Genomic DNA, 21,512 nt, shown 5'->3' with positions numbered 1-21,512 from the left:
ATATTATGCGATTGCAACTGACCGACGCACGTTTCACCGGCGAGTTGGAGGGTATATGTTTGCGACTTGAAGGTGAAGTCATGTTTGCGTAGGCTCGGGAAATGATGTTGGCAGAAAAACATTCAACAAGAGCTCGCTTGTTCAAGACGGGCCGCGCAACGTCGCCTTCGCCACAAGACAGAATTTCAAGCTCCATGGTCCTAACGGCGCACGCTACCAATCTTATGGACGCTAGCTAGCTAATGGCTACTAGCAAAGTGCCAATGATCATCGTCACACACACATCTGGGTGTGGTGAAATTTGTCCTCTGCATTTAACCCATCCCCATGTGATTTTAATCCATCCCCTGGGGGAGAGGGGAGCAGTGAGCAGCAGCGGCGCCGCGCTCGGGAATTATTTGGTGATCTAACCCCCCAATTCCAACCCTTAATGCTGAGTGCCAAGCAGGGAGGCAATGGGTCCCATTTTTATAGTCTTTGGTATGACCCGGCCGGGGTTTGAACCCACAACCTTCCAGTCTCAGGGCGGACACTCTACTACTAGGCCACTGAGCTGGTAGCATATTCCTTTGAGTCAATTGTGCTCATTTTGAAACACTTTTTTTTTTTTTTTTGCACATGGTGCTCTCAGACTTTGGAAAAAGTGGTCCAGCCACCTTTTTATTGGTTCAAAACAAGGCAGAGAAGAACCTAAAAATATTTTGACATTAATAGCGAGCGCAGTTGTGCCCTGGTTACAGACAGCCACACCGTCTCAGCCTTTTGGTGAATAAACACGCTATGAGTCACATGTGTAGCGTGATGTCCATTGAAGTAAATCAAACCAATAATTTGGCAAGTTGAGTCTACCTTTCTCATGTTAAGAGATTTTTTTTTTACGAGATTTTATGAATATATTTTTAGAAAAACTAAAACTTTGTCCTGTCTCCGCGTGTGACTTTGCATACCAATGCTTGTGTTTACAAACACACGGACACGCACGATCCAGTTTCGCCGCCCGGGGGACCAAAATAGATGTTAAAGACCAAAAACCCCTCCCACTGTGGAAAAGTGCGACCTGGTAACCGAAAGGGGGGGGGGGAAGCCCTGTCTGTACTTAAAAGTTGTGTTTGTACGTGCGTGTGCACGTTTGCCCAGGAGCAAGCCTGGCCCCACCCCTCACCGTGACGTCACAGGGCAGGAAGTCACTGGTTGCGTTCAGTTGTAGAAATGGCAGCGCTGAAGCAGGAGCGTCGCTACGGGCTCTTCTGCGGCAAAATCCACAAAAACAGCCCCAATCGAACACTATATCACGTCAAACTCACTGACACCGCCATCCGGACCCTCGAAACCTACCAGAACTTGAAGGTAGGACAAATTATCATCTTGAACTGCCTTTTTTTTTTTTCTCCGCACACGCTTTCTTTTCTTTTTATTTTTTTATTATTATTTTTTTAAATCGAAAGTCCAGGAGCTGGAAAATTCCTGCTGGGAACTAGTTTTCGTCCTCCAATGTTGGTGGTTAAAGTTATAAATTGAACCGTTTTCAAATGAGAAAGCAGTTCTGAGAAAACGTGTTGTTGATTTTCCTGCTTAATAAACACGAGCTTGGCTTCTTCGGATCATAACACAGAGCGCTGCGCTCCAAATAGACTTTTAACCAATGAAGGGATTTGATCAGATTCTCATCGTAAGCCTCCAGAACAATTTGTTTTTAGTGCAATAAGAAAAGCCGATCTAATTTCGAATGGTGCTTGTTTATCAAAGAATAATCCCTTCCGCCCCTGAAAGAAGTTGCCATATGATAAGAATGTCCTGCTGTTTTCGTATTGCGTTCAAAAACGCAGCAGTTTAATCAGTAGGTCACAAAGTACCAGCATGTATAATATGTCACCCTCAAAGTACTTCCATCGGCAATAAAATACAGTATCAGCTAATAAAAATAAGAATTATATTCCAGAAAGCTACTGTAATATAATTCGCAGTTTGAACATTAACACGGCACTTAAATATTGCAAAATAAAAACCTGTACTTGAAGAATAATTTATTAAAATTAATTGATGATAAAGGTAAAACATGTACTGAGGGAAAAAAAGCTGAAAATAAACTGTTCTTGAAGTTTAACTTGTATCTTAAAATTGATCTTAATGAAAGTTTAGAAACAAACAACTCTAAAGGCCTTGATGTAAATGTATTGTGCTAAAAAGCGAAATACAACTAAACTGCAGTGTGGGACAATCTTTGGCTTGCCTCGATAGTTTCACTTTGCCAATCAATGAGGTCACCGATTATCATCCTTGCTTGGTAAATAAATCAATAAATCAATAACTGTACTTGTGTAATGTTTCCATTCAAATGTCATGCGCTAAAAAGGTTAAATACAACCAAATGGTACTCTGGCTGTGATTCTTCAGCCTACCACTAGGGGGATTCTGACAACCAATGAGTTGAGTGAAGTTGTGTCACTGTCAAAGCAAATGTATTGACCTGAACTTTGGCACAAAAAAAATAATTCAATGTTCTAAACTGCAGCAATTGTTTTTCAACATTTGCATTAAATAAACATTAAATAAAATATACTTGAGAAAATTCATCTTTCCTGCATGCCACAATGTACACATGGTTGTTAGCTCGCAAGCTAATTTGTCAGCGTGGAGGCAATTTTTGACAACGAGCACGTTTCTTCTTCTTATTGCGCGCAATATGCAGTTGAATGGCAGCCAAGAATATGGGAACAATGCTCCGCAACAGGGAGGATATTTCCCCAAAGCATTAATAATAAATTAAAAGCCCTGTCAATCACTGGCGCAGCTGTAGTTCACAGATAATAGTCTCATCCTATTAACCATGTATCATCTTACCTTAAAGGCACCACATTTTTTTATATTTCTTCTTAATCCGCAGGGGGGCAAAGGGGAAAATAGAAGTGGTCTTATGCCAGCCCCACTTGTACGAGAGGGAAAAAAAAAAAGGCCTTTTAATGAAAACTAATTGCTTTCAGAAGGAGGTTGCTGCGTCCTCGGGGATGCGCCATGCTCCTGATTCGCATTTCGTGAAGAAATCTGCTGCAATGGCCCCGCCCCCCACCCTGCAAACACGCTCCAGTGACACGAAGATAGTTTTGTTTTCACCACGTGCATTTCTGGCAAGAAAGAAAGCCCAGACGACCAACGCACGTTGGGAGGCCTCTGTGGCATTTTCTGCTGGTAACTCCCGAGGAAGCTTTTACTTATCACTCGTCACGAATTGTGGCAGAGTTAGGAGGAGGGGCAGGGCAAAAAAGTGTGATGGGTTGCTTCATCTTTTCATGTATGTGTGGGCGACAAAAACTTGTTTGGCGCATTGCTGTCATGTTTTGAGGCTATAAACATTTTGGGCACGATTCCAAAATGATGATTTTGCTTCTTTTGTCTCGCAGGCATCACTGCCCAATCAGACGTCAATTTGCTTCAAAGGAAGTCAGGGGGTAAGTTTTTTTCCCCCGTGCATCAGAAACCACATAAAAATATGACCCGACTTCTGGCTCACTTCTTAAGAAGCAGCCTTAATTGCGCAAGCAAAACAGGTGGTCGACTTTGTGACTCATCAGATGGCGCCCAGATTTTAGCCACAAACATGACAAGTGTGAAGGAGAGGCTCTTGCTGAGCTCAGCTTCTGTGACAAATATTTTGAAAGAGAAAAGACCTGTGTCACGTCCGCCGCGGGTTTACCTCGCCGTCCACCGTCCCTTGTCTAAAAGAAGTCCGTCTAATCCCCCCCAGAGCCGATTGCCAAAGTGACTTTGCCGCGTGCACAAATGCAGACCCGATCGACGGGCACGAGGTCCCGGAAGCTCAAAGACTTCCCCCCCCGGCCGTGTTGCATTTTGGGCCGATTGTTGGCAATTAAATGGCGGTGGCCTTGCAAGCGGAAAACAAGAGCAAGCTGGAATCATTGAAGCAATCAATAACGGGCATACAAATGAAGGTGATGCAATTTCAAAGAAGGACGAGTCCAAGCGGTGCGAGAGCTCCACGCTTTTTCAAGGAATTTTTCCCGGGCGGCTCTGCGTTCCTAGGGAATTTCACATCCCTGTGCCGGGCAACTGGCAATTGTGCTTGCCAGCTTTTCTCAGCGGGACTGAGACGGCCTCTGTACGTTGTTGCTCAGGTGTTGCCGACTTGCGCGTTTGTACGTTCTGGCGCTGAATGACCCCACCCCCATCCGCCCTCTCCATTACTGGGTTGTTTCACCATGTTTAGAGTGACTGAAGCACCAAAAATGAGTCTTTTGCACTTGTCAGTTTTTTGCTCGCCGCCTCCCCCTTCTTTTTTTTTGGCTTGAAGCTAATTGGAATAACAATTGTAGGAATGCAGCGCAATCTCAGCAAGAGGGAGAGTCGCGGCACGTGTTGCCCATCGCTTCTTCCAGGTTGCTCAAGTCCCACCTGTCTTTGTTTCCGCCCATGAATCACACATTATTTTATTTTATTTTATTTTATTTTATTTATTGAGGCCCGCCCGTCTGTCCTGATTGCGGTCTGGAGTGTCAATGAGGGCCTTTTGAGTGACCGGGCCGGTATTTGGTTGTGATCCGGTGTGGTCCGAGGACCGGCTCGGGAGAGGCCAGGAACGCTCTGCAGCGCAGTTAGACAACCGCGAAACGCTATCTTGTGTCTTTGTGCAGGTGTACCTAATGAAATGTCCAGCCCTGTAAATATTGACTATATTTACAGCCATTAGATTTTGTGGCATTTTAGGAAATAACCAGGCATCCTCCAGGGAAGCGCCGTTATTGTCTTTGGATCTGAGGTACAAAAAAAAAAAGTCAGGCAGTTGTTGTTGTCTCCATCCTAAAGGGGGGGCGAGGCTTGGAGGGGGGGGGGACGCAATGAGGCTGACAGATTAGCCCTGGCTCGGTGGAGAAAGACTGATTCTGCTTGGCATAACAAGGCGACAGCACCTTGGGGGATGTTCGACAGTTGCCCATCCCCAGCTCCATCTCCTCGACTGCAGACAGCGCCCCCCCCTCCCCTTTTTTTTCCGCTTTTTTGCTTTCCAGACAGCGCCCCCCCCTCCACTGTCGTCAATAGTTTTTCAAGCACATCCCAGCTGGGCTCACAAAGAGCTTGTTAAAAAAATTGTTTTCTCGCCCACCTGGGCTTGATCTCCTTCAAGCTGGAGGTCTGAGAGCTTGAAGGTTTTGAGATCCAGTTGGGTCCCAAAGTGGCTTTTTAACAGGATACTTTCCTTTTGAGGATTGGACTCATTTTCTGTCAATAAATGTTATTTTCAAAGTTCACTTTTTCCTACTCTTCAAAATGTTTTGTGTCAACTGCCCCTAAAAAACAATCGATCAATGACTGATGATGTCAACAAATCGGTCAGTCCAAAGAGGGAAGCAGTCAGGTGGAAATTCTCTCGCTTGACCACAATGCCCCCCCCCCCCCTCCCCCGGCGTGGAACATTCCGAAAGGGGGACCTCATGCACCGGCTTTTCTGGAAAGCCAGCCCCCCTCCCTCCCGGCCGGCCACACGTCCCCTCTGTTCATGAATAATCTAGGCGAGCGGCGGGGGGAAGCGGCGAGAACAAAAGACGGCAGCTACGGCTGAGCAGGCTCCGATGAGAAGACAATGGGGACTAGTGTGAGGACAGACAAGAGGGGGCAAGAGGCACAAGACTTCGAAATAAAAAAATAGGTGGATCCCTTTGGTGCATCTTAAAAGATGAGCCGCTTGAAATATGCTCCAGGACTTAAAGATGGACTTTTTTTTTTTTTTTTTTTTAAACAAGGACATCAGCGATGGCGTCTTGTGCCCCCCTCCCCCCCTCCCCTCAGAGATTTTCTGTTCCAGTCGAGTTCACACCTTATGATGGCTTGAAAGTATTTGACATCTCCAAACACAGAGCGTGCCCGGAGGAGCATATGTGGCCGGGTCGGGCCAGGCCGAGCCACAGAGGCAGTTATTGTATCTGGGGGCAGGGGGGGCACAGTGACACGATGCCAGCAAACGTGGCCGTCCTGATGCTCGCCTCCTTCTGGAAGCGTCTAAACGGTGGGTGGCATTGCGCCACACACACGCCGCTAATCACGTCTTCCCCATGAAGCAATTCATCATCAGATTAAATTTGCACACTTGTAATTAGCGCACAGCAGAGAATAAGCCTTTTAATGAATTCTCGCCTTCATAGCCAGACGGACAAATATGTCCGCTTTGCATATTTCCCGGAACAACGGGATGAGCGACAGCGTCAAAGCGCCGAAGACACATATGATGATCATTCAAAGGTGCCGCGTTCGACTTTTTAATTGTTCCGAGTCCATTCGAGGCATTACGTAACTTGATGACGTAACTTGAGCGTCTAAGTAGGCTACGGCCAGCCCACGGTGATAAAAATGTCACCCGCTGGAACAGTCAACAGAACAAATAGAGGCAGAGCAAAGAGGAGCGTGTGTACTTGGAGAGCAAAGAGGAGCAGGAAAATGCTTCAGTTGCTCTCCTCCAAACGGTCTGACCTGAGTGACATTGATTAGAATTAGAATGCAAAGTGTGCACGGTGGCGTATAGAAGGACGGGCGGGGGAGGCTCGTGTGCTACTGCCTCCAGCCCCAAAGCCAGGACGGACGTGCTGGCACCGTTTGGCTGAGCGTCGCTTGGACTTGTTGCTTCTAATTGTGGTGGCTGCTGGATGTCCCTCACAGCAAACTTTTGTCCTCCCCCCGAGGTCGAGCGAGCCCCGTCTGTTGCCTGCTCCTGTGCACTTTGATGCTTTAATGTCTCTTGATTTACCCCAATCCCAAAGCAGACATACGCAGCCCCCCCAATACACTTTGCAAGCGTCCAGGCAGAAATAGGTCAGACTTAATGATCAGCTGCGTGTCTCAAGTGTCCATAGCCTTGCTGCCTTTCTTCCATGCTGCATTGCTTCCTTGCTTTCTTTTTTCCTTGTGTCCTTGCTTCCTTGACCCCTTACTGCCTTCCTTGTTTCCTTGCTTCCTTGCTGCCTTGTTTCCTTGCTTTTTCATTTTGTGCTTGACATGGGTGGGCCGTGCTATTGATGGGGGCAGGGTGAATGGCATGCATTGCCTTTCACAAGGGGAGAGGGGAGAGCTGCTGCTCATTGGCTACCCACCCCAAAAAAAAAATGCTTATGGCTTTGCTGCATGACTGGGCATTTGTGACAGTCCTGCCCGCCACATCTGCCAGGGGCAACGAGCCCTGAGCGACTCAGCTTATAATCAATCACTTATAACCGATGGCGACGCAGGCAGCCTGACATTTGTTTTCCTTGAGTCCCAAAAAAAAAAAATTGTGCCGCTTTGCCCTCGGGCGCTTTTGGCCGCGACATCCGACATACAAAGACAACAGCACGCGGTGGCCGCTCGGTCAACAGTTAGCGCAAATTCACACTCGCATATAAAAGATGGAAATTATTATCGGGTGTCTTCAGAATCTAGGACAAAAATGTGAAGGGCAAAAGAGAGAGCCGTGAGCGCGTTTGCCGAGAGCCGGTGCGTTGTAAAGGACGCATTACCTGCTTGCTAATGACTTTGCCAGTTGAACTTTGCTTTTAGTGGAAGTAGGTTTTGGGGTCGTTTGATGTAACGTGTCCCTGACAGAGACAGCCTCACTTGCCATGCTGTGTTGCCATGGCTACATGGACAGCCTGCAATGAAGAGGGGAAGAAAAAAAAAGCTCTGCCATTGTTCTGTTCAGCCTTTTAGACAGACTCCTCCCACAAACGGCAACAGGTCACCATCCTTGACCTGGGACGACGAGTCGAGTCAGCCCGTATGAGAAAAAAAAAAACCGAAGTGAAAGTCAAAATGGGTTCATTGAGTATTTTTCAAAACTCAGGCGACATCTGGGATTGATCAGGCCCGCGTTTTACGGAACCAACTGGCAATGCCAGCTACACCCTCGAGGTGACGCCGTCAAACTTTATTTACACCTCCGCAAAATATATTTTTTACTCTATTTGACCCTTTCTAGTATATCAAGATCCCAACTTCGGAATCCCCCGATGGATTTAGAGTCTTCTCGTTCTACCTGTCCAGCGACAGCAAAGACAAACCCCAGTCCAGCTTCGACTGCATTCATCAGTTTGTTTCCGGGTAAGCAACGACGTGCATTAGCGGGCAGGACACGCGAGGCTAATTGCGGTGAAAGGCTTCAAGATATTTTGTAAAGTGGGACAAATAAGGTTGAACGTCACTAACAATTGCATGTGCGATGCGCCTTGCGTCATTCGCACTTTCATACAAGACACTCAAGCTGTGTTAAGCTACATAAGAATTTAGCTAGCTTGCTAGTGACCAACGTTAGCCGCCAACTCTGCTGACTGAAATTTACAATGTCTTCCTCCTTGAAATCTGTACTCAAGCTTTGTTAAGCCATACAAGAAGTTAGCTAGCTTGCTAATGACCAACGTTAGCCGCCAACTCTGCTGACTGAAATTTACAATGTCTTCCTCCTTGAAATCTGTACTCAAGCTTTGTTAAGCCACACAAGAAGTTAGCTAGCTTGCTAGTGACCAACGTTAGCCGCCAACTCCGCTGACTGGGATTAAAATGAGTTCAACTGATGCTTTCCACGAAATTCATCATAAGAACGAGTTTAGCACGGCGTGTTCTGAATGTTTCTGTGTAGTCTCCATCTCAAAGACGCCAACTGTTTACGGTTGTCGCCACTTATCGACTAATGAATAGAATTGACGTAACCCGTGCTTTCCGTGATATAAGTCCAAGAGACTGTCGTGACCTCGTAAATGCGCTCAACTGACGCATGTGTGCTATTATTATTATTATTGTGACGGATGGCTAGCGCTTAACTTGCCACGCTAACACACATTTTTGGCGGTTCCATGAAAAGGGAGGGCAAGGATCAGCTGGAGAGCCAGGGCAGCATCCAGGACAAGATCACTGTTTGCGCCACCGACGACTCGTACCAGGCCACACTGGAGCGCATGTCCCAGGTGGAGAAGGACATCTGGAGCCGTTCGGCCATCGAGATCAAACCGGGGCCAAGTAGGTCACGTAATGCGCAAAACTGTTATTTGATCCAAGTGCACCGTTGCGATTATGCGTGGAATCGAGCAGATCGCCGACACGATAATGGGCTTTCGTTTAACTGCTGTCACGCTGATCTGGATTGGCCTAAAAAGGTCATTTGGCTGTCTGAGATTGGCCCACTTCTGCAAAAAGCAAGTCACAGGGAAAGCGCAATGTTCGCTAAACATGCATTTAGGAGCAATGTAGCATAAAATTTGTTTGTTGCTTGTAAATGCACCACTTTAATTAAATCTGAGTGTTGAGCTATTTATACATCTGTGCAAAGTTGACATAGAAAGGCTCAAGTTAGAAAAGAGCACAGACGAGTTATACTTTTTTCTTTGCCTTCGGTCTGCAAATAGCCGCAGAAGTTGGCTTGCTAGTTTTCACATCTAACTCTTTGAGCAAGGTGAGTTACGTCTGCCTCAGCCACGTGCTTCTTCAGAATGTACCGTTGTGTCTTGGACCTATGGCGACCTCCAAAGCATGGCTTAAAGTTCTAATAAGATTATGGAGCGCAGATAGCCGGCTGGCCGGCCCAATTAGTGGAGGCATGTTTGCAAGAAAGGGCCTCTGTTTGCTTGTTGCTTCAACTTTCCTGTTACTCTTGCAGCAAGACTTGTTTGGCCACTTTGCTGGATTTCACAGGAGAAAACGTGCTCGGTATAATGGCCCAGGTCCCGGTTGCGTAACGCCGCAGAGTAACTGTGCTGAAGGCATTTGGAAAAGCCAACAGATGACTCTATTTGGGTCCCGGTTCTGCCATCTGTTTTGCTTCCCTTTAACAAATGCTCGACTGAGATCTGACTGCACGTGTCTTTGTTTCTGATCTCAGGTAAGTGCGTGAAGGTCCACAGGAAGCAGGGTCCGGTTGCGGGCTCAGACGGCAGCAACAAGCACTCGCCCAGCAACAAGAGGAGCCTTGTTCCCGGTCCTGCGGCACACCGGCCCTTGCGAGAGCGCGTGGTCCATCTCCTGGCCTTGAAACCGTATAAGAAACCCGAGCTTCTGCTGTGGCTGGAAAGAGAACGGGCCGCTCCGAAGGACAAGGCTGACCTGACCTCGGTGCTGGATGAGGTGAGACGTAGAAGATAATCCAACCGTAGAGATAAGATCACTGAGAGAAATGAAACCACAAAGGGATGGATGGATGGTCCAGAAAAAGAGGTCATCATAGTGCAGTCGTTTCTGTTGTTCTCGAGATGTCCCGACAACTGATTGTTGTTTTTTTGTTCAGGTTGGCAAGCTGAACCTTAAAGACAACAGCTATTCTCTGAAGGACGAGCTCTACAGACACGTCCAAAGAGACTGGCCCGGCTACCTGGACGAGGAGAAGCAACTCATCCACAGGCTTCTCATCAGGTTCACTTCACCATTGCCACTTTCCCTGCTCTGGTTTGATGTCCAAACATGTCTGACTGTCAATGTGCAAGCATTTCTTCCCTCATATTTAAAAAAAAAAAAAATTTACTTGTTGACTGAATCAGCAGCGCCCCTGCTGGCGGCAACGCAGTAGTGCATTCTGCATTGATCAAATTTGAAAGGCTTAATGACATCATTATGATCTGACATTTAGCACGTTTTGTAGTTGAGTTTGTTTGAGTCTCAGGAACAAAATTGAACTGAAAATGTTTTGGTACATTTTTTCGATAACTGCTTCAAACACGATAGCACGATTGCCAATTCTGTGCTTCAAAAAACAAACCGGATCAAGTTTGTGAGGCTCCCGATACAAAAAAACCTCTTGCCACTATTTTTTTTTTTTTTACTTTTACAGATGTTATTGCATTTGAAGAAAAAAAAAGGCTGGATGTGGCAGCAATAGCAATGCTAGCGAATGTCTGCTAGCGTCTACAAAAGGGCGCTGCGGTCACGCCGAAAGGGAAAGCTTTCTCTGCACTGATGAATCTCTTAAAGGACACACTTCAAAGTGGAGGGAAATAGATTTGCCTCGTACTTGCTTGCCAAGTAGCATTAGCGTAGTGTAGCACTGAAGAGCTAAGGCTAGCGAGGCTGAGCTTTACAGGGCTTTCTTTCTTTCCTCCTTCATGTGCCTGCCAGTAATCACGCAGGCCGTGTGCTTCTCAAGTGTATTTGGCTAATTGTGCCCCCCCTTCCCCTCCCCGCCTTGTTAACAACCCCTGCTAAGAGCAAAACACTTTGGTTGAGGTAATTAAATTGTACTCCAAGCGTGAAGATGCAAATACAGGCAGCGGGGCTCTTTGTGTTTGTGGTGCGGCAGGTTCCAAATCAGACTCGCTGATCATTTCTCAGAAGAAGGTGATGAAAACGTAGAGGAGTTACTTATGTCACTTTTTAATGCAGAAAAAACACAGCAAGCAGATGAAAGAAGCCGAGGATTTGCTCCCGCATCTGCTGCTATTGTGGAAACATGTTCACTTGTCTTGTCGCTGGGCTGACAGCGCTGTTCTTCATCTCGTGTTCAGGAAGCTTCAGCCACTCCACATCAGCGGCGGCAACGGCGGCCAGTTGAGAAGTCCCCAAGGCAGCCAGTCATCCCACAAAACGCCCGGGGACTCCCCTTCTCGCTTCAGCCCTGCAAAGACGCTCTCGGTGGTAATTGTTCACCTTGAATGCTTTGGACTTTCCCCGGCTCGTAAGGAAAGTGGAAGGGAATTTCCTGAGTGATTGCGATCAGGAGAGCAAAAGCACTTGACCCGTGTGTGTGTTTTGCCGCTAATATCCAAACTTTTTCCCCCCCTGTAGAAACGCCCTTTGCCTTTGGATCCATCCAACTTTCAAAGCCCCAAAAAACAGAGACTCCTAGAGCACTGCTTGCCACGCCAGTCTCCGTCCCACGTGGACGACAGCACCGACCGGGCCCAAAGTTCCTTGGACCACAAAGGCAACAATCATCTCCGGGCCTGTCCCAACGGCCTGCACTCGCCCCATAAACTGAGCGACTCCTCGTCCGCCGTTCCCAAAACGGCTTCCAAGGCGCTAAAGTCCCCCAACGCAGACGCTTCCCTTTGCACTGACCAACAACTGCCCAACGCTCTTCATAAAAAGAAGAAGTCGAAAAAGCACAAAGAGAAAGAACGCGAGCGCTTAAAAGCGGAGTGGATGGTGGAAAACAGCCCAGACCTGAAGAAGAGCCAAGAAAATCTCAAAGGTAAAGTCGTTCAGTCAAGGCCACTCATCTTAACGCGTCACAAGTTGATGATTGACAGCCGGCTGACATCCGCGCTTCGATACGACTTTTATGTGACGCTGGCTAGCCTTATGGAATTTGCGTTGGCTCATTTGCGTGCTTTTTTCTTAGGAGAGAAAACCCCCGTCAGACAAACCACAAAAAAGGACCTGCCGGACTTTTTCTTGTGAGTCAATACCATCGAATCAGCCCAAAGCTTTCAAAACATTTACATGAAATCAAAGGAAAGCCAAAATGTCTGCGTTCTTCCCCGAAACTGGCTTTGAAAACAAATTACCTTATGCTTCCATCTGTTCAACTCATTACGCAGCAATGGCAACTCACGCCACTATCCTCTACTGCCACCTAGTGGAAGATTAAAAACAGACTTCCCTTAAAAAAAAAATTTTTTTTTTTCTTTCAGAAAATACGGCCCAATTACAGCACTGGAACAACGCGAGCAATACAAAGAAGACTTCTGCTCTGAGTACGACGAATACAGAGCCCTTCACGACCGCATCGGAGCCATCACCGAGATGTTTGTTCAGTTAGGCTCAAAGATCAACACGCTCTCGCCGGGAACGCAAGAGTACAAGGTACTGCCTGGACCCGCCAGGGTCATTCTGGTTCCTCTACTTGTAAAAACACAACTGATAAGCAAAGCTGTTTGCTTTTCTCCTCTCTTTTAAATATTTTCCAGCTAATGGAGGAGCAAATACTACAAAAGTACCGCAAGTATAAAAAGGTACGTTTCAATTATACAGAAGCACTTAGGTGACAAGAAAAGTCAACTTTCAACTGGCATTTCAGCCAGGCAGTCATTCTTTCGGGATCCCAATTATTGATTAACAAAGTGTCGCCTTGACGCCACCAGGGAGCGCTGTTTGCAGAGGCTGTAACTTGTGAATGAACCAATTGTATTAAAACAGTCGAGTTAATCAGAGGCGCTTAAAACGGTGGCTGATATTTGTGCGTTGCTTTCAAAACAACTTTGAATGCGACTGCTTCATTTGCAAACCCAACTCACTCGAGCCCTCTCTCTTTTTGCGTCTTGTAGAAGTTTCCCGGCTACAGGGAAGAGAAGAAACGATGCGAGTACCTCCACCAGAAACTGTCACATATCAAAGGTCTGATCTCAGACTACGACCGAGCGCAGGAGCTCTCGTAGGAAGGATGAGTGAGTGCCCTATGAAGGACCAAAAGACTTGCAGCTGAGCCAAAGACTGATAGGTCGTCGTGTTTCCGCGACTCGCTTGACTCCTTGCGACTCGCTTGAGCCACAAGAGGCTGCAAATGAATTGTCCTGCTGTAAACTGGGCAGATGTGCAAATCAAAGCCAAATCCTGCTTTTGTCCTTTTCCCCAAATTCTAGAGTTGATGGTTCGTGCCCAAATGATTCATGCGATTCTTTCTCATGCCACGCAGAAAGTATTCCAAGGATGGTACAATCAGTCGTAGGGGGGAACAAACACGCATCACTCGGAGAAACGCTTTCGCTCGCTCTTTGACGCACTTTATTAATTCACGTCAAAACATTGATTCGTTTGAACGACGCATATATTGATTCGTTTGAACGACTCAAAAAAAAAAACCAGGGCTGTCCCTCCCTCCCGATCACGTGAAGACTCCCGTCCGTCTTTTAAAACAAACCGGATTGTGATTAATCAAGGGAAACAAAAACCAGCACAGCAAAGAAGTCAAACTTGATTCAACTTGAAGCCTTAATTTGCATTTAAAGAAATGTATTTTTCTGACCATAAGGATGATCACATCATCCATACAATTTGAATGAATTCTATTTTTTGTAAATATGTTCGGAGGTAGGATCGGGTAAGGACTCGGCATTGGCGGATGCTGAAAATCAGGTGACTTGAGTGCCAAAAAAAATAAAACACATGATCGGGACATCCCTACCAAAAATAATCTTCCTGTAGCACTGGAACCCAAAAATGTTGATCATTGAAACTTGGGCCATGTCAATTTCTGCGTTTCTATCAAGCTTCGTGTCTGTCGCCCATGTCGGCTAGCTGACCACAATTTTTGTTTCTTTTGTATATCACAAACACATAAATATTTATTAGTACGGAAATAATCGCAGATGTGATTTGAAAATGGCCGCACGCCGCCGTTGCTCAATTTGGTGCGCTTCAATAAAAATGAGCGAGCGAGCTCAGTCAGGTCAGAAGATAATATTTATTACGATTGCTCAGAATATTCTTTTCATTCCAAACACAGGGGTGCCAACGCATTTCTTGATGCTAAAGCAAACTGGAAAAAAAATTAAGTGAGTCAAGGAAAAGCTAACAAGTGTCATTGCGAGATGACGACGCGCTTGCTCATCATCCCGATCGATTGTAGCCGTTTTTGTAAGCAGCATAATACTGAAGGTGCCTTGTTTGTCCACAGGGACATAAAAAAAAAAAAAGTTCGGCACCATAAAAGTGCTTTTGTGACGCAAGTTCATTTTTCTCGTCCTTCGTGGCAAAAACGTCTCAGTGGGCCGGATAACAATTAACACCCGAGCTTGACCCCACGTGGGCCTCCAGAACACCAGCACACGTTTTGGCACAAGGGAGCCATTAGTCATATCGAAAATGTTACACAGCAACTAACGTGAGCGACGAGCCCTCATTTTTCTCTACGTGACGCAACCAAATGTGAAATGAAAGAAATCCCGGCAGGCAAGCCATTGGCTAGGGAGAGCAAATGTCTTATTTGTTTCTCCATGTTGGGATTATTCCTCTTTGCAAATTATTTGTTTTCTTTTCTACAATAGAACCTGCAAGTGTGGGCCAAGGGAAATGGAATATATTTTTTGCAATTCTGATGTGTTATGCAAATACTGGCTTTGGAAGAAAAAGTTTTCAGGAAAACAAATGTATTCTTGTCTCAGCTCCACCCCCACAAAAAAAAAGAAAATAAAGCTATTTTCAGTAGAACAGTGTGACATTTAGACGTGTGTTTTAAAAAAAAAAAAAAGTGTTTTTAAATGCGAGGCTCCAGACTATTTATTGGGGGTTGAAAAACGTTTTTTTTTTCCCGTACTACTTGACGCCGGCTGCCAACTTATGTTATCTCGACCGTTAATACCAAAATTGGCGAATAATTGAGTTCAAGCCGCAATCGTCAACGTCGGTTCATCCACCTCATACGTGAAAAAAAAAATCACCTCACATTTTTTTTGCTGAGTCATCATATTCAATCTATTGTGCTGCCCATTCAAAAAAATTGAGAATTAAAGTTCAATGAACAATTATCAAATTATGCCTTTCAAAGCTTCCGATTTTAAAGAGCGTCCTTGTCCGAGCCAGGAAAGGAACACATCACGCTTTGATTTTCAAATCAGGCCGCACGAGGGTTACAATTCCGATGAGCGACGACAGCAGGCCGCAAAAGGCGACGGTGCCCGCGTTGGAGCGGTAAATGCCCAACTTGTCCAGTGGGATAGACAAATCACAAACGTTCTTGACAGTGTCCAAAAGCACGGCCGGCTGGGATTTGAAGCAGTGCAGCAGCAGGAAGACCAAAGCGTCCAACTGAGGGACTGTCACCTCAGCCACGTCAGGATTCTGCTTCAGATGTGAAATCATTTTCCGCCTGAAGTGCTTCTCCCTGGTTTTCTCTGCCACGAAGCGGGAGATGACGTAAACGTCTCGGCTCAAGCTCATGACAAGCGAGAGGAGGTAGCATCGCGAGGCGGCCGCGCTCCAACGCTCCTTGTCAATACCGGCCAGGAGGCCCACGCTGGTGGCCCACAGCGTGTTATCGCAGATGAAGTAGAGAGCTCGGCCCACGTCGGCCGCCGCCAGGCAAAGGCAAAGCACCGGGTCCGAGAGGCGTGTGTTGCGCTTGGCTGACTCAATGGCGTTTATTGTGTTCCCCAGCCTAAACACTGAGGAAAGGGAACAGACAAAAAAGGGGGGGCAGTTGGGCAACATGATACAGCAAGCTAATCATTAGCCCGTCCAAATGTCAACATCTGGCCAATAGATATTATATTATTTCAAGCCCATCCCTTGTACAAATTTCATTGCAATACGTTAAAGAAAAAACAGCTTGTCTAGTATGCAACAATGAAATATTGATTCTACAGGCAGAGTTTGAGAGGGAAGGTCAAATAAGATTAGCAAATCTTTCGAACAATCATGATTGATGGAACTCACGCTTTCGTCCAGCACTCATGTTTGCCTCCAAACGTTCAAGTTTGCTCACAAGATCCTTTCGCCGGTTGTCGTTTCGAAGAGCGTACGCACACAAGCCACACGCGTATTGGGTGGCTCTAAAACAACAAGAAACAATTGTTGCCGGTAGTGAGCTACTTTCTTTTGCGTAATAACATCAAATAATAAGAAATATTAAGTATGTATCTTTAAAAAGCCTACCTGAAAAGACGATCCCGACCCTGACTCTGGTTGATGACGTTATGCACCAACTCCATGCCTGCTGCCTGGATCGTTGGAGAACAACTTGTTCTACTTGTTGCACGCTCTTTGGATTCGATTTCCCTGACTCAGCACAACGCCTGCGATAGTGTTCGGTCGTGCGGAATTACGCTCAGGTTTAAATTGGAGGTCAAAAACAAAATAAAGTTTGCAGCGATGGTTACGAATTAAACTCGGTCCAAACTCGTTTTAACACGGAAGTTTTAGTGGGCGTAACAAATGCCGCGAGAGTTTTCGTCACGGACCGTTTGCGTTAGTGTTACTATGGTAACGCCTTAACCACTGAAATATTTTTTTTATTTATCAATTTATCGATTTATCCATCCATCAAGACCAAGACCCGATTTTAAGACCACGGACTATTCACACCGGATGTCAAATTTGTTCATCCAATTCAGTGTGACTCATCCAACATCTTGTATTAATCATCTCAAAGGTCAGATCGAGTGGGGAATGTGATGATTGTGTGGGATTAAATTGGCACGCATGGTTAATGTCTATGAAAATCCTACACAATCACAGCTTCATATGCTTTTATTTGACCTGCGGCATTTTGGAATAGCTTTTTTTTGTGTTTGGAATATGTCGCGCATCATCTTCTGCGCCTGTTGCTAGGGAGATCACAGCAGGCACGTGCACTCATATGAGGCAGGTGAGACCAGGGCAACATGGTTTCCTCAGCTGTCACCATAAGTTGTTCAAAAATGAAGAATATAATAAAACATAATTTAATAGCTGTCCTGCGGTCTATGCTTTTAATGCAATTCTGGTGTGTTTCCTATACATTTGGATCATTTTCATAGTCAAAATAGCTGTATTTCTTGTTCAAATAACAACGGGAGACGAGAATCATTAAGGCTGAGGCAGTGACAGGTAGTGCCTCTCAGAGCGTGCGTGTGAGCGTGTGCACCACTCACACACACACTGTAGTGAGCGCGTGCAAACGGCGCGTGCTTGCAGTCAGCGGGAAAAGGCGCATGCCTTGAGGCAGCCAATACTTTTGCCTCAAAATTTGGGCGATAGTGAGCCACGACACGAGTAAATGCGAGAGTAAATTAAGAAGAAAAAAAAAGAAAAGAAAAACAACCAACAACATTCGGTGCTAACGCGTTGCTATTTGGCTTTATTTTCCCTGAAAATGGAGGATTTTCTTCTATCTCGAAGATAAGAACATTTTCAGAACTTGACTGTCAGTCAAAGCAAGAAATCATAAGTAAGGGAAGACCAACGCCAGATTTGCGAGGATTAATTCAAACTACGTTCCTCCCGGGATGGACTACAACACATTCGTTTCAAAAGGAGTTGTTAGGGTTTTCAGGAGTGGTACTCTAAAAAAGACTTCATTTACAAGTAAAGGTAAAAATACCGCAGTGGTGTGTTTAAATGTACAGTGGTGTGTTTAAAATGTTATTAAATTTAATCAAGAATGGGATAACAACCATGTATGCTTGTAAATCTGACTATAAGTCAGTGCCTGAGCGTCATACAGTACGTTTGTGCCTCACTAACCCCAACCCTCACCGCACGTCACTGGATCACAGGTAGCAAAAATGACATCCAGGATGGCCGACTAATGTCCGACAACTCAGATGGAATTATTAGCGACAAGTGAGAAATAATTTTAATGTGTAAAATATGTTTGCCCCGCGGAGAGTGTAACTGTTGTATTTCTTTTCTGAGGCCGAGAAATGAGTTTAAATATACGTCCAGCATATTGTTTCCATTTTGGTTGCTTTTATAGTGCTTTGCAAATAAACATAAATTTCATGTGGATGAGCAAGAAAGTTTGGCGGTGAGTTGATAAAGCAACACAGATGTTTGAACATCTTGTCTCCAAACCAGATAGCTGTTGCAATACCAGGATTGACCTGTAAGCTGCAGCACAGTAGCACAGAGCACCCAAAACAAGCAAAGAAGACAACGAAGCAAGCTAGCTAACTGTTACCTTATCAGGTAATTACGTTGCGCTCGCAAACTATCGTACTTTTTATTGATATTATGGTAAAATATTTGAGTAGTCTGTGAAGTTTTGTACAGTTAAATCTTAAGCAAACACTCAACACAACTAGCTTGCTAAACGAATAGAATTTCGTTCAACGTCCCTGGCTTTGCTAAACCGTGCGCTCTTTTTTTTTTTTTTTACTTGACCACACACATAGGAATTTGCAATAAGTAAATCACGAACAGATCTTAATCTTCAATCTTAATGGGAGGGGCGACAGAATGGAACATGTATTCATCCTAGGAACAGATTATTTGTTGTTGAGCCACACACAAAAAAACATTTGTTTAATTGAGAGTTTAGCAAATGTTATTTCAAAATAATTAACATTTCACATTTGCTTCTGCCAAGGGAATTGCAACCCGTCTCATGGCTGGATCTGATATCAAAAGACACCCGAGCGGATGGGAATGTGCTAAAACAGGTATTGTACACATCAGCATCTTCTTTCAACTTGGCTATCGATACTTATTATTGAGAATCGTTACCATTGTCTGAAATCGATTGTTGATGAGTCAGGTGTTGTGGCAAAATGACAAGTTTTGCCCTGTGGGTGAAGTCTTGAATAGTTTGCAGTTAGTTTACTAGTTTCCAACCCAATCAATCCAATACTAGCACAGTAATTGGAATTCAAAAGGAAGACTGTACTCTACCATGACCAATAAATACAACAATCGCCCAATTAACTGGTAACTCGTCCCCGGAGTCAGTCTGGAAAATAGAATCAAAATGTCCGCTTAGCTCTTAGCTGCGGTGCTGTGAGCGCCGAGCAAATTAAATCTATTTCAAGGCACGTTTGATCCCAAATGAGCGTAGTGGCGCTCGCGTAGCTTTCCATTTAATTGCTCCGCTGCGCAGCTGCAACAAATTGGCTATCGCTGAAATGACAAATTAAATTTTGGGCAAATGAGCGGCCAGCCGCCAAAAGGTCAAGCAAGCCGCCGTCAGCTTCGCTCTGCGGATGCTAATACAACTCTATCTTACAAAATGGCAGCAGCTCGGCCCGTCTTCTCACATATTTCACCATGAGTCCGGAACATCGCTTTCCTTTACGTTGGACTCGAATGAAAGCAATGCAAATGATGTGTGTGCATTTGCTAGAGAGTGGACGGGCGTCCGTTCACGTGCCTGAATGATGAAAAGTCGCGTGCAAATGAAGTGCTTGGCTCTTTGTAGATGAGCGCACTGCCTTTTGAGGCCTGAGGAGCAAAGCCGTGCTGGTGACCTTGGATCCTTTCCGTCTCTGCTCAGTGTAAACCGGTCTAAGAGATTCTTGAAGCGGTGATCTGTCAATCTGGTTTCTGTGCTAATCAGCATAAGATGAATGATGTCACAAAGGAAATGGTGAAGGTCAGGAGAAGATTGCGAAATGGAAGCGACGCAGTCCAAAGGAGCAATATTTCTTAAAGTGTAAATCCGAGTCATTTTGCATCGAATCAAACGGGCCAGCTGGCGAATGTCGCATTTGTGGACGTGTTGACTGAGCCCTGTCCAACAACCGCTGGAAATTCGTTTTGTCTTTTTCAAAGTGATTCTCTGCGGAATTCATTTTGGAAGGGTGCCTTGTGCAAATGTAAACATGAAACGGCGCAGCTTGTTGTGCCTCCTCCGCCAGCGCATTTGTGCCATGGTGAACATAAGCTTCCTCCTTTCTTGGAATCAACACACTCCATGTTGTATGTCAACTCGAAAAATAGATTGCATCTTTCGTTGTCCGAAAGCAGATGAATGATAGAAAGAAAGTGGACGCATTATTTGCTTTCTTTGATACTTGATGTCTCAATCAGTGTGTCACTGTCAATACCAACTTTAAAGCACAATTAGCTTTGTGTTTGGTTTTTTTTTTTTTTGCTTAAATAATGATTCAATTAAGATGCATCGCACACGCCGGTTTAATTAAAATTGGAAGCACTCATGCAAATGTGTTCAAGTGAAAATACAAGCACTTGGGCAGAGAACACTTTGGGAATTTCTCATTTATTTTATTCTACTTTCATTGTGAATTTAACATACAAAGCTTCAGCATACTGGGTGGGGAGAAGTGTTTTGCAGGTCAAAGGTCACAATCAAAGTGGGATAAAGTGTGAAATGTGGAAGTTGAATACGGGTATGTAGACTTTTTCTATCACTGACCCTGTGGACGCCCAAATCGAATAATTTCTGGGGGGTTAGTAATAATAATAATAATAATAATAATAATAATAAATCTAATAATTTATGCGGGTTAGTAATAATAATAATAATAATTATAATTTAAATAATTAATTTCAGGCTTCATTCTTTCTCCTCAGTTGTACAGGCAATATTGCTTTCTCAGTTAAAAGGCATCAAGATGTGTTCAATAAAGCAACGCGAGGTAGAGAAAGTAATTTTCATCAGCCGGCCGGCTGGCCACTTGATCTGGTGGGCGTCCGTCTCGCTGCCTCTTCAGAGCATCATCAGTGGCACAAATGTTTGCAGCTCTCCACCAGATGAAACCTCAACATCAGAGAGCGTCCTCTTTCTGTTTTTCTGGCTTCTGCCGCGTTCGCTGGAATTCAGCCCGCAGCTTTTTGGGTTCATCTGCTGTCATCTAAATTTTTGTTTTGTTTTGTTTTAGCCCGTTATGGCGAATGAAGTCATTTTATTATGCAAATAATGTTACGTGTTTGCATTTTCATTGCCAGCGTTTGACGGGCGGTGCCAAAGGTTTCTTATCTTTTCGCCTATTCACAGCACGGGTTATTTGAAATTTCAAATATTTTTAGCTGACACCTTGTTGTCAAATCGCATTAGCGTTCCGTCACTCGGTCATTATTTTGGACCATCTGCGTTGTCAAAACAAACCGTGGGAGTTTGCAAATATGGTGGGAGGGAAAAAAAATGAAGCCAATGTACTGAATAGCAAAGTGCAGCCTACTTTGTA

The 21,512-nt window shown here is 45.1% G+C and overlaps 3 protein-coding genes and 1 long non-coding RNA gene across 6 annotated transcripts in view; 2 read left to right on the top strand and 2 right to left on the bottom strand.

Annotated features, from left to right (window-relative positions):
- Window positions 1-1,139: 1,139 nt before the first annotated feature.
- On the top strand, window positions 1,140-15,107 carry LOC148396009 (RNA polymerase II elongation factor ELL2). 2 transcript variants are annotated; one of them, XM_088379759.1, is made up of 12 exons: window positions 1,140-1,347; window positions 3,399-3,446; window positions 7,955-8,076; window positions 8,834-8,988; window positions 9,848-10,089; window positions 10,250-10,374; window positions 11,460-11,589; window positions 11,740-12,145; window positions 12,296-12,350; window positions 12,588-12,759; window positions 12,864-12,908; window positions 13,221-15,107. In XM_088379759.1, the coding sequence occupies exons 1-12, from the start codon at window positions 1,210-1,212 to the stop codon at window positions 13,329-13,331; spliced, it is 1,749 nt and encodes a 582-aa protein (XP_088235885.1). In that variant the 5' UTR covers window positions 1,140-1,209; the 3' UTR covers window positions 13,332-15,107. The 2 variants fall into 2 exon arrangements, with proteins under 2 accessions (XP_088235885.1, XP_088235886.1); XM_088379760.1 differs by lacking the exon at window positions 3,399-3,446.
- LOC148396010 (uncharacterized) lies at window positions 11,305-12,724 on the bottom strand. Its single transcript, XR_015859221.1, has 2 exons — window positions 12,462-12,724; window positions 11,305-11,569 (listed from the first exon to the last, which is right to left on the bottom strand). It is a non-coding gene; the product is annotated as an uncharacterized LOC148396010 (long non-coding RNA).
- pex11a (peroxisomal biogenesis factor 11 alpha) lies at window positions 14,338-16,837 on the bottom strand. Its single transcript, XM_088379768.1, has 3 exons — window positions 16,546-16,837; window positions 16,327-16,442; window positions 14,338-16,055 (listed from the first exon to the last, which is right to left on the bottom strand). Exons 1-3 carry the CDS (start codon window positions 16,599-16,601, stop codon window positions 15,487-15,489), a joined length of 741 nt encoding a protein of 246 aa, XP_088235894.1. The 5' UTR covers window positions 16,602-16,837; the 3' UTR covers window positions 14,338-15,486.
- Window positions 16,838-18,477: 1,640 nt separating this feature from the next.
- Window positions 18,478-21,512, top strand: part of slco3a1a (solute carrier organic anion transporter family member 3A1a) — a 35,314-nt gene continuing 32,279 nt past the window's right edge. The window contains exons 1-2 of one of the 2 annotated variants that reach the window (XM_088379757.1): window positions 18,478-18,558; window positions 18,959-19,031. The gene's annotated coding sequence lies outside the window, so the exon portion shown is untranslated. The remainder of the gene's footprint in view (window positions 18,559-18,958; window positions 19,032-21,512) is intronic. The other variant, XM_088379758.1, reaches the window with a different exon arrangement.

Source organism: Syngnathus floridae, chromosome 6 (assembly GCF_059516105.1).
Source record: "Syngnathus floridae isolate MCC-2025c chromosome 6, RoL_Sflo_1.0, whole genome shotgun sequence".
Classification (NCBI taxonomy): domain Eukaryota; kingdom Metazoa; phylum Chordata; class Actinopteri; order Syngnathiformes; family Syngnathidae; genus Syngnathus; species Syngnathus floridae.
Note: the sequence above shows the minus strand (reverse complement) of the source record. Positions and strands in the feature narration are given on the sequence as shown.